Source organism: Carya illinoinensis, chromosome 3, assembly GCF_018687715.1.
Source record: "Carya illinoinensis cultivar Pawnee chromosome 3, C.illinoinensisPawnee_v1, whole genome shotgun sequence".
Lineage (NCBI taxonomy): Eukaryota > Viridiplantae > Streptophyta > Magnoliopsida > Fagales > Juglandaceae > Carya > Carya illinoinensis.
In genome coordinates this window covers 40,175,268-40,190,985 of record NC_056754.1, presented here as the reverse complement: position 1 = coordinate 40,190,985, position 15,718 = coordinate 40,175,268, and the positions used below count along the sequence as shown (strand labels likewise).

Sequence of the window (15,718 nt, the reverse complement as noted above, 5' to 3'; positions counted from 1 at the left end):
TGAGTAAAATAAAGGCACGACATTGAATTGATAATGGATGGGGCTGAAAACCCGAGTTCCAAACATTTGCGACAATCACGAAGGACAAAAAAAAAAAAAAAAAAAGCTTTTGATCTAAAGCCTAATCACAAATCTCAAAAGCAATGGCCATTATTCCTCCAAACTCAGCCAAAAAAAAAAAAAAAAAAAAACTCCACTCGTAGCCAGCCAGCCAGCAATCCCCTCTTCAGATGCTTTTCCTTCCGCCTCTTATCCACTCTTCAAATCTCAATTGTCGACAGCGAGTGGAACAGAGTCAGCCTGAAATTTTACACGAGAAATAAATTGGATCATAACCAGAACCAATGTCGTACATATGAATTTCAGATGTGCTGTTGTTCTTTGTATTCTTGTATTTTTATTTTTATTTTTTCATCCCCAACAACAGCTGACATGTCAGTTTTTAAGTAACTTTCCTTGGCTGTGAAACTACTCAAAACTGTGACACATCAACTGCTGTGAGTGAATGGAATGATAAAATACAAAATGGCGAGTTGCATTGCTTTATAAATATAGATATGCAAACCTAGCATGTATGTCACAGAAAGAACCAAACCAAGAAACCCTTCACCAAATCCAGAAAGAAACTTACCAACTTACGGTACTTGAGTGCGTAGAACATCTCAATGTAACGGCGGCTCTCGCGGCGATCAAGGTTGGATACGTGCTTCCAAAACCCGTAAACCCCAGTGAGGGTCAACAACCTCTCGGAATAGATCTGCCATGTGTACCTATGAAAGGAAGGAAGAAGAAAATCAGATTAAAGTGAACATAAACAAGTACCAAACAAAGATATATCAGTCCTGGTGTAAGGAGAAAATGCAGTTAACTTACTTCTCGAGGATACGCTTCAAGCCTCCCTGGGAGATTTTGTCCCAGTGAGAAGGGTCTGCCTTGGACTTCTCAAAGAAATCAACAAGAAGCTCGGCTGCTTGTTCACCATGGTAGGGATCAATGTGGTAGCCAGATTTCCCATGCACAATAATCTCAGCTGGGCCACCATTACAAGTAGCAAATGTTGGCAATCCACAAGTCATTGACTCAACAACTGTGAGGCCAAAAGCTTCATAGACGGCAGGCTGCACAAAGGCTCCCTTTGTGTCTGCAATGTAACGATAGAGCTCCCCATTCCTGACTCGGTTCATCTGGGATGAAATCCATCTAAACTGGCCATTCAAATTGTAGGTTTCAATGAGACCGTACATTTTCTTCATCTCAGCTTGCTCCTCCAAGTCCTTGGACTCCTTTCTCCGATCTCCAGCAACGACAACAAGGTTGACCAACTCCCGAAGACGTTTGTTCTTTCCATACCACTCTACAAGACCTGTGATGTTCTTCACACGATCCAACCTAGCCATTGTGAATATGATGGGCTTGTTTCGGTCTTTCAATACACACCTGTCAGAAAGGAACATATAAATATCAATTTGCTCAAATAGACATAGGAAAGGGAAATATCAATGTGTGGGAAAAGAGATGGAGACTCACAAGTGTTCCTTATTCTCCACGTCGGAGTATAGGAGCTCTTCGATTTCAGGGTGGAAGGATGTCAACCTCTTTTCCTTCTCAAAGTAGGGGAAGTAGATGCTCATATCTGCTCCAGGGGACACGATGTTGAACTTAGGATCAAAAACATCAATCCCGTGAACAACGCGATAGAGCCCAGGAAGAGTGAAAGCAGTGTGACTCTCGTATTGACCAACGGTATCTTTGCTGAAAACATGGAAGGTAATCAATGTAAGCAACTCCGGAGAAAGCAATGAACAATATGAAAGAATAAAACAGGGCAAGTGGAGAGTATTCACCTTCCAGCAATTTCTTGGAAAGTAGAAGTGATAATGAAATCGGTGTGATTCATGGCTATAAGATCAGCAGTGAACTGGCAAGAGAAGTGATACTTCTCCTCGAATTTTTTCCAGTAGATGTCAGATTCAGGATACTTAGTCTTCTCAAGCGCATGGGCTATGGTGCACTGCAATGGGCAGGAAAATATGAGAATTCATTCAGTTTTTTAGATTGTAAAATTGCAGACCAAATGTAGCTATAATCAAACTAGAAAGGAAGAGCTTATGACAAACCTCTGTAACACCAAATTTATGTGCCAACAATGAGGCAACAATGTTCCCATCACTGTAGTTTCCAATGATCAGATCTGGCTTCCCTTGTAACTCTTTAGTAAGTTCATGTGCAACATCCTAATAAAAGACAGATTGTTTGATGTCACAGTCACATACAACAACAAAGGCCAGAAAGACTCAAATGCCACAAAACTAAAATTTAACAGATTTACAAGCTAAAAAGCAACAATAATATGGTTACCTCAGTGTAAGTCTCAAGATAGGGCCAAACTTCAAATCTCGAGATCCATTTTCGGACCATTCCCTTCTCGTCTCTAAAGGGAACTCGAAGAATATGGGTATGCTCTGTCCCAAATACCTTCTCGAGGCGCTGACCACATGTGGTTCCAACTGCATCAGGGAGGAGTCGAGTGACCTGTTTATGGACATAAACATTAAGCATCAAATTGAGGAACAAAAGTCACAAAAATAACTTAAGAGTATGAGCTAAAACAGTAGCACCAAAACATAAACAGAGCTTACGATGAGGATACGAGGAGTGATATCCAAGCCTTGTTGCTTGATGCGATTAAGCATCTCACTCTCCAATGCCCGAACTTGATCCAAGATATAAACAACCTGGATGAGGAATCAAGTGAACAGTGTCGGTAAATCAAAATTTCAACAGATCTACCAAAGCATAATGGATTAGGATTGATAACTAACCTGACCACCAGTGTCAGGATATCCCAAGACATCATCTTGGGCAAAATAGCCATGGGGAGACATAATTACAACGTTAAATACCATAGGGATTTTCCCAAGAAATTTCTCAAGGGTGCACGGGTCAGGAGCCTCAAGAAGATCCAAAAGAAGTTGAATCATCTCTAGTACACGCTCAGCAGTGTCACCCCACCCTCTTTCCAAACCAATCTCCTGGAACTTGTGCTCAAACTTAGCATAGGGTGTTTCAGGGGCAAGTGCAGACAGAAACTCCTCTGCCTTCCTAAGCACATATTGGAGGGAGTTAACGTTCTGAATTCTGTCATTCAGCATCATAGTCTGCAGACAAACGGCAAATCAAATGGTAAGGTACTGAAACATAAGAACAGAGACAGAGAGAGAGAGGGAGAGAGAGATTCCAACTAGAACAGGTGAGGGACACTTTCTAAAGAGAGAAACAGAATATGTTCGCAGACAGACCTTTCCCTTGTAGCAGTGAACTCTGAGAAACTCAAGCAGCGGGTGCATGCTTTCCTTGTCATGGAAAAGCTTTGCAGAAAGGTGGCGATTCAGAAACTCCACACCATTACCAATTGACTTCGAAAGAGTGGGACGGGGAAACGATGCAGAAAATGGCTCAAAATCCAACTCAAGCACGAAGTTCCCATTAGTACTACATTTGGATGAGTTATCTCATTAAGATCCCAAGTATGTAAGCATAGGAATGTAAAAAAAATACAGAAACTATAATCCAAGCAGTAGTAAATCACCTTCCATCCACAAGTTCCTCTTTGAAGTGCAAGTACTCAGCCACACGCAGCTCTTCAACCACAAGAGCATGGACATTCACTCTTATGTATTCCCAAACACCAGGCCTTGGACGAACAGCCAGGGCAACCCATGGAGGTAGAACAATGGCTTCCTATAATGTTACCCAAAAAGATCAGCAAAAATGACAACTTGACAAACAAAATAGTCCACAATAAATGAGTATAAAACCCCTATGCATGGAGCACAAAAAACAAAGAAAGCGATCTATGACCTGAGTGGATCTCAAAACTTCACCAAAGGCCCCGTCCTGAAGTTTGTGTCTGTTGGCCTCAGAAATTGCTTCAACATGAGCAATAAGTTGATGGTGTTGCAGAATACCTTGTCCCTCGGCTTCGATCCTACAATACCATCACACCTCATAAGTCAACATGCAAGCAGGGAATTCATTCTCAATTACAGCCGCATTAAAACCCCCCTGTTCCTTGACAATATGATCAATATTCTCCTATTGCGATCTCTAAAATTGTGGACCTTTTTTTAAGATACCATAAGTGATCATAACCAAAACTTGAACAAAATCTCTCTCGCAGCCTCCACAAATCGAAGCATGATTTTATTAAAAACGGAAAAAAGAAATCAAATGCAAAATACTTGAATTAATTACCTGGACAGGAGTGCCACAATTTCATTGCGGTTAGCAACCAGAGTTTCATCCAAACGCTCACGGAGGCTGTGCACGCGAGTCAAAACACCTTCCGCCATTGCAAGCTTCTCACAGAACCTTCAACTGGAACAAACAAGAAACAGCCGTTTCTAACAGATCAAACTTAGTTATCCAAAAAAAAAAAAAGGACAATATAAAGGAGCATAAGCACAAGAAAGTCAAAGGATCCAAACATGGGTCATGAAATACCATTCTAGAAGAAAGGCCAGGATTTCTAAACCTACCACCAACCACATCAACCACATAGAAGAATATTTAACAGAAATTTATTGTCAACGAAAATTGCTGTCCTAGCTAGTGCAGAGAATGATTGACTGTACGTCTGATCCAGTGGTTAGAGGGAGCCTATAAATCCACTCCATTAAATAATTTATTTATGCATCCTTAAATCACAAAGTGTTCAACCTTGAGTTGTTTAGTGATAATAAATCACAGATCAATTATAATGACGGCTTTATGGGGACAATAACACCGATTAAAGCAGGAAAAAACTTCTGGACATGGGGTAACAGAACCAGAAAATCCCGCGTTGAAGGAGAGTCATGATCCAGGAAAAAAGAAACCATTTTGAGGGTCAAAATCTTCTCCCGTGAGGACGGCGAGAAAACCCGGTTGAAGAAAAAAAACAGAGAAAGAAATGGTTTTGAAAGTGATGAAAGCCGGCATAGAAACTAGTGTCTAGAGCAGCATAATCACATGAGTGGCACAGAGAGAAAAGAAAGAAAAAGAAAAAACAAGGACGGTACCTAGAGAAATACGCAAAACAGGGAAACAAAAGAGAATGAATGGGAAGAGAGAGGAGTGTATATGGGGGACGGGGTTTTATAGGCAGTGAAGTAGCGCGAAACAGGAGAAAGAAGAAACGACAAGGGCAGGAAAATCACTGTAAAATCTTTACATATATAAAAAGTGGAAGATATTCACGCAAGATCCAGATTTAACCGCAGGGTAGTTTCGTAACAACATTGAATAGAAAATGTTTCTACCATTAAAAAAAGATATCAAAATATTTAAAGGCAAAACGGAAAGTATTAGGCCAATTCATTCGATAATGAAGGAAGTAAGGTACGTGAGAGAGGGTCAAAAAATTTGACATTTTGACAGAACGTTGGAAACACGTCATTTGTCTGTGGGTGGAAGAAGGGACCCAGAAGCTGCAGAACGAAGAAAAAGATGGGACCCGGCCGCGGGGGTGGCGATGATCACAAGCTTGACTTTAGGTCTTACCTATGGATCTCTGCATTAGCGACTGTAAAAAGCTGACCCTCGTTACGTATGACAATGTATAATGTGTGCCTAAGCTTTCGCTCCTAGCAATTATCGAGTTTTTTGTTCAGCATTGATAAACAAAGAGAGAAATAAACAAGATGATGAGGAGATGCCAATGTGCTCCTGATTAAGAGCCCTTTTTTTTCTCTCTAGGGATCCTCTAGCAAACATGAAATAACACAGATTTGAAACAGAGATTTGAAACAGCTAGCAGTATTCTGATCTATTTACCTTGGAAGAAGTTGCCGGGAAGGGAAAAAAATGAAGGAAGAAAATGAACGCAGATGTACAGAACGTAATAAACGCAGGCAAGCAACGAAGGATAGGAAACAGATGAGGTTTGGATGAAGAGGAGGGGAAGCCTAGACACCCTTATATACTAAAAAGCAGAGAGAGAGAGAGAGAGAGAGAGTTGATCTCCTCCATAATATCAATACGGTAAACAAGCCAGTTGCTTAGATTTGAAATGGTGACCTATGTTTCCGTGAAAAAGCCATTATTACCGCCACACCTTCCTGTGGTTTCATTGTTCCTTTCACAAAACCGCTTTTCCTACATCCCAACTTTAATTTTAAAAATAAAAAATAAAAAAAAAATAATAAGCATCTCCTCATCCACCGGATGGTCCGTCTCCTCTCTTTGTTCTTCTCTTTTTATAATGTTATATATGTATTCATGGTATAATGTTTTTGTACGCCGACAATGGAAACACATTGATTATGAGTTTTGTTAAGGTGCACCCGGTTTTCTAATGGCCCCTGTTGTGTTTGACTCAATGCATCTTTCCTTCTTAAACCTTTCCAAGTTGAAGGTTATTTACAAAAAAGAGGTACCTCGAACAAATAAATTATAGCGCATTAATATAGAAATGCTCGTCTACAACTCAATTACACAATTTACACTAATTGCATCGTTTAATGCGATCGGCCACACCTGGTACTGTTGTTCCAAGGCTTCAAGTCATCCAAGAGTAAGCTGGTTGCTGGTTGTAGGATGTTCCTCCTGTAAAATCTTGTTTCTTCTATTTTTAAAGAATATTCAACTTCAATTTTTATCGAATTATTTTGTTTCAATTTTTTTTTCATGATATTTATATAATTTTTCTAAAAAAATATTTATAAAATTTTCATAATTAAAAACATTTTTAAATTTGTTTTTATATTCTTTTTTAAAAATTTTATTTACAGTCAGTTTTACGTATACATTATGCATTCCACTAATATGACTCGTGAACCCGACTCTTTTTCAAAAAGAATGTGCGGTCCTTGTACGACCCATGGCTATATCTAACATTACTTTTTTAATATAAAATAATTATTTTGATCAATCATATTATTATATTACATAATAAATACGTAAAAGTAACTGTACGTAGCAGAATTTTTTTTTAGTGTGTTATTTTTAAATTAGCATGCATTTAGCAAAAATAGATGGAATGAGCTGATTGAAAAAAGTTTCAAACTCAAGATTAAAATGGTAAACCGAAATTTTAAAGACTTTTTCTTTATATAAATGATTAAAATTGTAGAAATTGAATTTAACTTTAATATTTTCATTAAATATAAAAAGTTGTATTTTTCTAGATTAATGAAACTTGAATCCCTGCAATTTACTGCCTGGATTGCTTACCCAAACAGGAGTGTAGGAGAGGGGAGCTGTGAGAGCCACAATCTCCCTTTCCTAAATCACAATCCGGACAAGAGATTGCAAGGTTCTGCTCTTAATTATGGACCCATTTTGAGTATGATATGGATATCCATATACTATATATATGGATATTATATTAAGTGCTAAAATCTCAGGTATCTCATCCTGATCCCGTGTGCTTGATTGGCAAGAAAACTTGGCTTGAACGGCAAGCCGTACAAATCCCACCGGATTCTACTCGTATCCTCATGGGAGAGTTGAATAAATACAAGCAAAGATTGCGCCGTTGGATCTTGTTTCCTTATAATCAACTCATCAGCAGCGCCTTCCAACTTTCGTCGAGCTGTGTGAGAAAATCTTCTTCTGTTCGTCCACCCACCTAAACTGCTTTCTCGGACACTTTATGGCTCCTTGCCCAAAGGCTACAAATATTTATTTATGTTGTCTCTAAAATGGACAATCGATATGCATGATAAAAACACATCAATAAGTCGTCTGCCCACAAAATTCACATGGCTTTGTTGTACATTAAATATTAAATATTATTTTAATAAAAAAATTATACAAAAATAAATTTACAAACAAACGTTATTAAAATGTAAAATTATTTTTATTTTAAATTAAATCTAAAAAATCTTTTTATAATTATAGTATTTCTCATAAATATTTTACATAAATATTTTACGTATCATCACAAAATGAATATTCCATTATACTTTCAATCGCATTGAAATAAATCTTGAAATTCTCCACTTTTAAAATTATGAGAAATGATATTTGCAATCGTAGAATGTATAAGTGTCGCACAATCACTTTAAAAAAAATGAACAAATACGGGGATCCACATGAAGAAAAAGAAAACTAATTTTTAATACTATACCACACCCTTTTTAAAATAATCATATATATATATGGTGCTTATGCACACCACAACTTTATCTAGTATTACTTTAAAATTATATATTTAAAATATCTAATGTCGTGTTTTGTACACCTGGATTAAGCTCTAGCAACTAGAGTCACGATGATTCTATTTTCTAGGGGTGTACAAGAAACCGTAGAACCGGCTGTGACCGACTCAAACCGGCTGCCAGAGGCCGGAATCGGCTGAAACTGCCAAGAAACTAGTCGTCAGGTAGCAAATTTTTAACGAAACTGACTATGGTAGGTTCGGTCGCAGTTTGATCGGCTCAAACAGTTGAACTAGCCGATGTAATACTACTATTTTTTTTTTAAATTATATCAATATGAAACAACGTCATTCCACGTTGTTTTACTACTACATTTGTAATTTACACACAAATTAAATGAAGCCGTTGTTATTAAATCAAACAGCATTGTTTTGTCTATAAGGTGCAAAAAAATAAGTAGAATGGCGCCGTTTAGATATTATATCGTCGTCTTCTTCGTTCTTCTTTCCCGTTTCTTCGTTTCTAACCCTCTCTCTCTCTCTCTCTCTCTCTCTCTCTCTCTCTCTCTCTCTCTCTCTCTCTCTCTCTCTCTCTCTCTCAAATGAACGATGTCGCCAGGGGAACCAAGAACCGACCATGAACAACCAGAGAATCGCGAGAGTCGATACAGCCAGTTTTTCTCCTCTCCATCTATCGATTACGGTCGGTTACTCTACCGTTTTCCCTCTCATCAGTCGGTGGCGGTTTTGTCCAAAAATCACGACGAATGGGTCGGTTTTCACCCCTACTATGTACAAACACTAAGACAAAAAAGGTAGGCTCAGGGGTGTCTGGGGAGCTTCCGATGTCAAAGTCAGTATTTCTTATCCTTGAAGAATGATAAGAGAACTAGAGAGTTCAAATAACATTTTTCGTACCTGAAGCATAACTATTATATGAGATTTTGGAGTACACTCCGTACCTTGTGTAAGGGATTTGCGTCACGCATATAGTTCCCTTATTCATGACTTTTAATGTGGCATGGCGTCTAAGGTAGTGCTATTAAGGTAACATGTCTTCCCAAGTGGTGTCTCTCGTTCCCCTCATTAGAGAATGGAAGGTTATTCGTGTCTCTCCAGGTGGTGTCTCAAATGTAAGGTATATTAGTTTTGTACATTTTTTTCAAAAAAAGTAGAATCTGTTACTATAAAAATATTTTTTTTTTGTATGAATCTTAAATTTATTTATTTATTTTTTTCAAAAGAAATATGCTAGACTTACAAATCCTATTATTACAAATATAATTTCTCTTTATAAAATATTTGTTGAGAATTTTAGATGAGAAATAAAGACACACGAAATAAATTTTATAATATTTATTAAAGAATTCTATAAGGATATAATACACGTTGAATAAATTAATTAATTGATTTATTGAATGAATGAATGGATTCAACTAAACAATAAAAATAGATCTCCCCCACTCTATAAGTGGAATGCCCCATGAAAACCCTAACCTACCTCCGGCCGTATCATTATGCTTTAAAATAAAGTATATTCCTCCAACTACCTCAATTTTGGCATCCTTATCCACTTTCTTCTGCCTCCTCATTTTGCACGCTATTTAATTTGGCCGGTATACCAAACCCCTCCGTAGCGTGAGAAATTCATATCAAATAATTAAATAAATAAATGTGCTCTTGACACATTGTCTTTTAATTTAAATCGATACGAACCTTTTTAAGGTGCGCATCCTTTCTCAATGCTTCTTCATCCAACAAATTTTGGGTCTAATTAGGTAACGATTACTTACTAATATGTTTTGATAAAAGAGTAAATTTGGTAATTTATTCTTTAATTAAATTAATATAACAAAATTATAGAATTAATAATTTAATTTCATCAGTCAACTATGCATTAATCTTTTTTTTGTTATATGTATATTTTAATTTCTTTTCGTTTCACAACAGTGACAAAACGACGACGGGTTTTGGCACGAGATAATTGTATAATTTGTGTATCCGAACTTCCGAAGATCTCGCCCAGTGAAGTTCAGTAGTTGGTCACTCTCGACAGGGGTGTTTTCGTTATTTCAGGAATAGATAATAATTCAATCAGATAATTTAAAAAAGAAAAAAGAAACGACTGTGCTTTCTGAGGGAAAGGTCGAGGCCAGCCTGTACGGTGCGGGGTCACAGTGTCGGTAAAGTGAAACAACACACGATTTTCTTAAGATCTGCTGTTTTGATGACATGGCAATATGGCATGTCAACTATTCGATGTCTGTGAAACATATTTAACCCCAGAGTGAGAGAGAGGGCTGGGCTCGCAGATATATTATGGTACCCTCCTCATACACGTAGGTTGTGGGGCCATCGGAAAGCCCAAGGTGCAAAAGTCTTTTGGATTATGAAGGCCGTCCTGCTTCTGACGTGGCAAATGCCACCATCATTTTCTGTAGACTAATTTACTTAAATATTTTATTAGAGGTTATGTAACGTAGGAAAAGGAGCTCATTCATTGGCTAGCTAACTGTTTTTCGTTTGATCCAATGAGTTTGGCCAGCGAATGTGGAGCCCACGGGCAGTGGGGGCTACCTACCCATCGAAATTTAATACTTGAAATGAGTAATGGGGGTAGTGGGACCAGGCTGACCTGTCTCCACGGAAGAAATCAGAGTGTCACCCTTGGTTTCGTAATGAAGGTGTGGGGAGTAGTCCAACTCGGACAGCTTGTTTAGGGCCCCATTTTAAATTCGTCATTACGTTTGGTACTAGCCAAGCTCAACTTGGTTGGCCTTTAAATTGTGTGTGCAATAGTAGGCATGCATGCAGTTCCTGGTATTATTTCTGTTGCAAAAGTAAATAATTAAGAGATTTGATATATATAATTATTTTTATATATTTTTTATATATTTTATTTATATAATTGACTAAATTAATTATTTTATATTAAAATAATAAAATAACTAATCACATTAGTAGAACCATTAATACAATATCTCATCTACTAATATTATAAATCTACTCCCTTTGCTTACATCTACTAATTTCAACTTAAGGTCCTTGGAATCTAGCCAAAAACCCCCAGAAATACTGACACAGAGTGCACGCTTATTGCTCACAGCTTACGAAACGAGCTCTATCAAATCCTTTTCATATGAATTTCACGTGTTGCTGTGACGTCGGTGGTGTCTGAATAATGCAATTTTTAAAAGTAAGAAAGGCTTATAACTATAATCTCTCCAATCAATGTAATATAAAAATGGTGAGCAGATAAGAACTTGAAGTGACGAATTCAATAAAAAGTTATATATAAGACTAATTCTTCCCACCCAAATGACATCGTCTGCGAAAAGCCGACTTCCACGAGCAAGCATGTAACCGGACTTCACGGCCGCCAGCTAGTGGCTTAATTTAAAGTGGGAATCTTGGGTGCCTCATCGACGACCTTTTCTTTTGTCTATAGCAGATGAATCTCATCTTTGGGTTATTTTGGTATGAAGCACACACACTGCCATTGCCAAAATAGGCGAATTATGCATCCTCTTGTTCAGAGGTGGTGTGCTTCAAATAGGCAAATCTGGTGAAAGTAAAATCGAAGAGGTCGCTGAGATAAAGCACTACTGCACTAGCACCCAGTCTTGAAAATTCTTGTGGCTATAAATATATATTAATGAGGAATGTGGGAAACAAATCAAAAGTGATCTTGTTCTGCATTTGGTGTAACAGTGAAGGAGGACCATTCGTCGTGTGTCTCGCATTTTTTTTTGTGACGGTAAGAGTTCGTTCGGTACACGGCACGAGAGAAGAAAAGTAATGGGTCGGAAAGTGACGCGCGATATGTATGGATAAGCGTAGGCCCGGGCCCATTTGGAATCCCAGGCAATAGGCTGTCCTCTCTTCGTAGAAAAAAATATTTCGAGTTTCTAGATATAGGGAGAATACTGTACGAGTTGTGTGTGAGGATAGTTGTGTCGGTTTGAAAAAAATATATATATTATTAAAAAATTAATTAATTATTATTTTTATATGTCTCTTAATTATTTATTTTTTTAAAATAATTATACAATACTTTTATATTCACGATTCTAATTATTATTTTTAATATTCAAGACTACTAAATTAGAATAAAAGAGATAAAAAGACATTTAAATAGAGTGTAAACCATGGATAATAGCATATTTTGACCTTTTTTTTAATAATATAAAATAAATGAAACAAAATGTTGTATCGGTCCCATGCAAAGGTCAGAATGTCAGATACCTCGGGTTCGATCAGCATTTTTCATAAAACATATATTATTAGCCACTAAACTCTCTCCTAACATTTATTAAGGGTCTATATAAAATTTCATATAGCGAGAAAATACACAATAATTATTGTAAATTAGCTCGCTTTATATGCCTAAGTTTCTGTCATGCGACCCAACTTTGAAGAATCTTGACCTGATCTTCTGGGCAATGCATGTCTGTTTGGTCTGCCTAACACCTTTAACGTAAAGTCAAAGACTATTAATCTTTTACTACCTTCTCGGACGGATAGCGTTACGGAATCCATGCATGCAGATTGGAATTGCAGATCGGTCCAAGATTGCTGTTCAAAGGGGAAAGGTTTACTTATACCAGTCATTCTCAAGCCTTTCACAAGTCATTTTAACACAGCGCGGACTGTACCCGAAGTTGGTGAAAGTCCCCCAGTGGATAATTCTATATTTTGAAAAAAAGAATAAGAAAAAAAGGGCACGTTATTGAGGAAATTTCATGGAAGTGTAGGTATGAAACTGACTGAGACTGCTGCTTACTTTTCTTGTTTCTAATGGAAATAAAGCTGTGCCCACATTGTTGCTGTATAGGGAGTATTGCACTGATGTTGCCTCAACCTAACCTAGCACTTCTCATGTACCATTATAAAAAAATTTCTTATAAATAAATTCACAAATTAATATAATTATATATATATATATATATGATACGTTAGATCTACTTTAAATAAAATTAATTTTATAATTTTATAGATTTACTTTTATAAAATTTCTCTACTGGTAAAGTATTTCTCATAAAAATTTGGGTAATGTATTTGGATAGTTCTAGCCAAATTATAATGAAAAATAGATATATAAAATAAATTTTATAATATTTATAATTATTAGAGTGAATTTTTTAGACAATATTAATAATTTTATAAATATTGCGAGATATATTTGATGTGTTTATTTATGCTATTTTAGTTCCTAAAATGCAAGTAGAATCCCTAAAGAAAATCGGTAATCCATTGTCTGTGCCAGAATTAGCTTGTTTTCTTTTTCAATAAATTAACCTGATGATCAGATGATGAAGCCGGAATCTTTGTATCCATTTCAGCAGAAACCTCTTTGGAAGTAATGAAACGGCCAGTTTGCTGCAATACGTTCAGTAATGAATCCAATTTGGGTAGCCTTGAAATATAAGGCAGTAGACGTTGAAAACTCGAAAACCGAGAAATGAACGCAGGTAAAATGATAACTTTGCAGAAGGTAGGACCAACAACATGCGACCCACTTCTATTTGTCTCCACCGCACCCACCACTAAGTGCTGATGGGGCAGATCCAACTACGGCATGCATTTCGACGTACGTGATCAATATTTATTTCTCTAATGCTATTTATATAATACACTGCTCATATATATCTATACTAATATATAGAGTGCAAATTGGTTAAGCTACACTATTTATATAAAGTGCGAATTGGTTAATATTTATATAACAGTAATTTCGTCTAACTATTTTTTTCCTATTTTATCCTTGATTTTGTTTGATAATTACAGTCGTTTACATTATCCATTTATTTTACCGACAGTTATTTTGATCTTTATACCTTTTCACCGACTAATTTGCTTTTATTGTTTAATTTCCTTTTTGCCCCTTAATTTTATTGTTCAGTTCGTTGTCCTTAGCTCAATGTTCTCTCTGCCAAATCTATAAATTAAGCTACACTATAGATACTCTAAATCTTTTTTTGTTAAATGAGACATTATTTTGTATAATTATATGTATAACTATCTTGTTAAATGACACACTATATGTATAATTATATACTTAAATGAGACACTATCTTGTATATAAACTTTAAGTTTGCTTCTTTACCTTTGAACTTTGTTATAATTATATACATAAATAGGATACTAACTTGTATGTAAAAGAATTCGTAGTTACGTCTGGTTTTGATATTATATTGTTTTGGAGATTTAAAAGTTTAGAATTGTTTACTCGCAATGTGCTTTGTGTGGTTATTTTCTAACCTGTATTTTACTTTTTCAATGGTCTAACTTAGTTTTTACAAATAGACAAGGGGGCAAAGTTTTTAAATCTTGTGAGCTATGTTTTCTGATATGTCGCGTTTATTTCTTTCTTATTTTGAAATTTATTTTAATTTTTCAAATGATGATTTATTGGGTTATCTTTTGCTTTGTTTAAATTTTTTTTGAGAGATTGTTCATTGTGTTCACCTGGGTTCAAAACTTGTAGAGATAACCCTTAATTATAAACTAATTGCTAAATGTTTATCATACTAAAATTAAGGATTTACCTGAATTCATAAGGCATTTAAATAGGGTATATCACTGAGGAACAAATATATATGATTAAAAGGCAGTTACATAATAGACAAGTAAAGTTATAATAAAGCATAAGGTTTTGAATTAGTATTGTTGGGCGCTGTAATTTGAATAATGGGAAATAATTTTCAAATAAATCTGGGTGTTATTTATGCATGGTAATTTAGAGTTATATGTTCATGGTGTCAACATACGTCGAACAAACTAAACTTTTTTTTAATCTCATCAATAAAAAAGTTTGTTTTTACTATCTTAACATGTTTTTGGTGAATTTTTTTTTACTGCAACTGGGTTTGAAAGAACTGGTTTATCATTGAAAGTCATATGTAAAAGATAGCTTCCGTTTAATTGTTCTCAAATTTTTTATTAATATTTATTTTATCAACATAGTATGAAAGCTTATACAATTTGTTATTTTCGTCATTTTCTTTGATTAACGACCAAATTTATGCCCACCACTAGGCAAACATCCGAAGGACGTTACGTTTCCTAGTATATATATATACAGAGTGATACTAGGCTACCACCTATCAATGATCGTTGGATATAGCTGGGTGTGCTGCCTAGGTAAAACTTAATTTTTAAATTTTTTTCTAATTTTTTATTTATACTTTTTAACACTTTTAAATATTTTTAAAAAATATAAGAATATATCAATATACTAATAATTATTTCTATAATCATTAAGCAGTCAACATGAAGTGACAAAGTAGAGTGGTATATATATATAGTTTAACTTTTATTATGCTTTCAAATTAATTGACTATGAATCGATACTAACCATTTTCCTTTTGACAGCTTCACTCATTTATTAATTTTCAATGACTTAACACAATATTTAAATATGATATTAAAGCATTTAATTAGCCTATAAATCGAATCTTTCATGACATAAATTGGTGGCGTGGTCTCTATTCTGATACCAAATACCAATTATTAAAAACTCAACTATTAACCCAAGTTATTGAGGGTAGTGCTATGCTTAGAGAATTGCAATTGTAT

The 15,718-nt window shown here is 35.7% G+C and overlaps 1 protein-coding gene across 3 annotated transcripts; it reads right to left on the bottom strand.

Annotated features, from left to right (window-relative positions):
- LOC122304228 (sucrose synthase-like) lies at window positions 1-5,972 on the bottom strand. Of its 3 annotated transcripts, none has more exons than XM_043116358.1 (14): window positions 5,815-5,972; window positions 4,255-4,377; window positions 3,862-3,988; window positions 3,590-3,741; window positions 3,300-3,492; window positions 2,823-3,158; window positions 2,640-2,735; window positions 2,359-2,532; window positions 2,118-2,234; window positions 1,845-2,011; window positions 1,528-1,752; window positions 874-1,437; window positions 632-770; window positions 1-300 (listed from the first exon to the last, which is right to left on the bottom strand). In XM_043116358.1, exons 2-14 carry the CDS (start codon window positions 4,350-4,352, stop codon window positions 268-270), a joined length of 2,421 nt encoding a protein of 806 aa, XP_042972292.1. In that variant the 5' UTR covers window positions 4,353-4,377; window positions 5,815-5,972; the 3' UTR covers window positions 1-267. The 3 variants fall into 3 exon arrangements, with proteins under 3 accessions (XP_042972292.1, XP_042972291.1, XP_042972293.1); XM_043116357.1 differs by lacking the exon at window positions 5,815-5,972 and adding an exon at window positions 5,061-5,211; XM_043116359.1 differs by lacking the exon at window positions 5,815-5,972 and adding an exon at window positions 4,720-5,021.
- Between the last annotated feature and the right edge of the window lie 9,746 nt (window positions 5,973-15,718).

Bases quoted from the DNA above. Each gene is read 5' to 3' on its own strand.
- LOC122304228 (XM_043116358.1), bottom strand. From the start codon at position 4,352: ATGGCGGAAGGTGTTTTGACTCGCGTGCACAGCCTCCGTGAGCGTTTG. The intron at 3,742-3,861 runs GTCATAGATCGC...GTAACATTATAG, and splicing joins AAGTTTTGAGATCCACTCAG to GAAGCCATTGTTCTACCTCC. The intron at 1,438-1,527 runs GTGAGTCTCCAT...CCTTTCTGACAG, and splicing joins GTGGAGAATAAGGAACACTT to GTGTGTATTGAAAGACCGAA.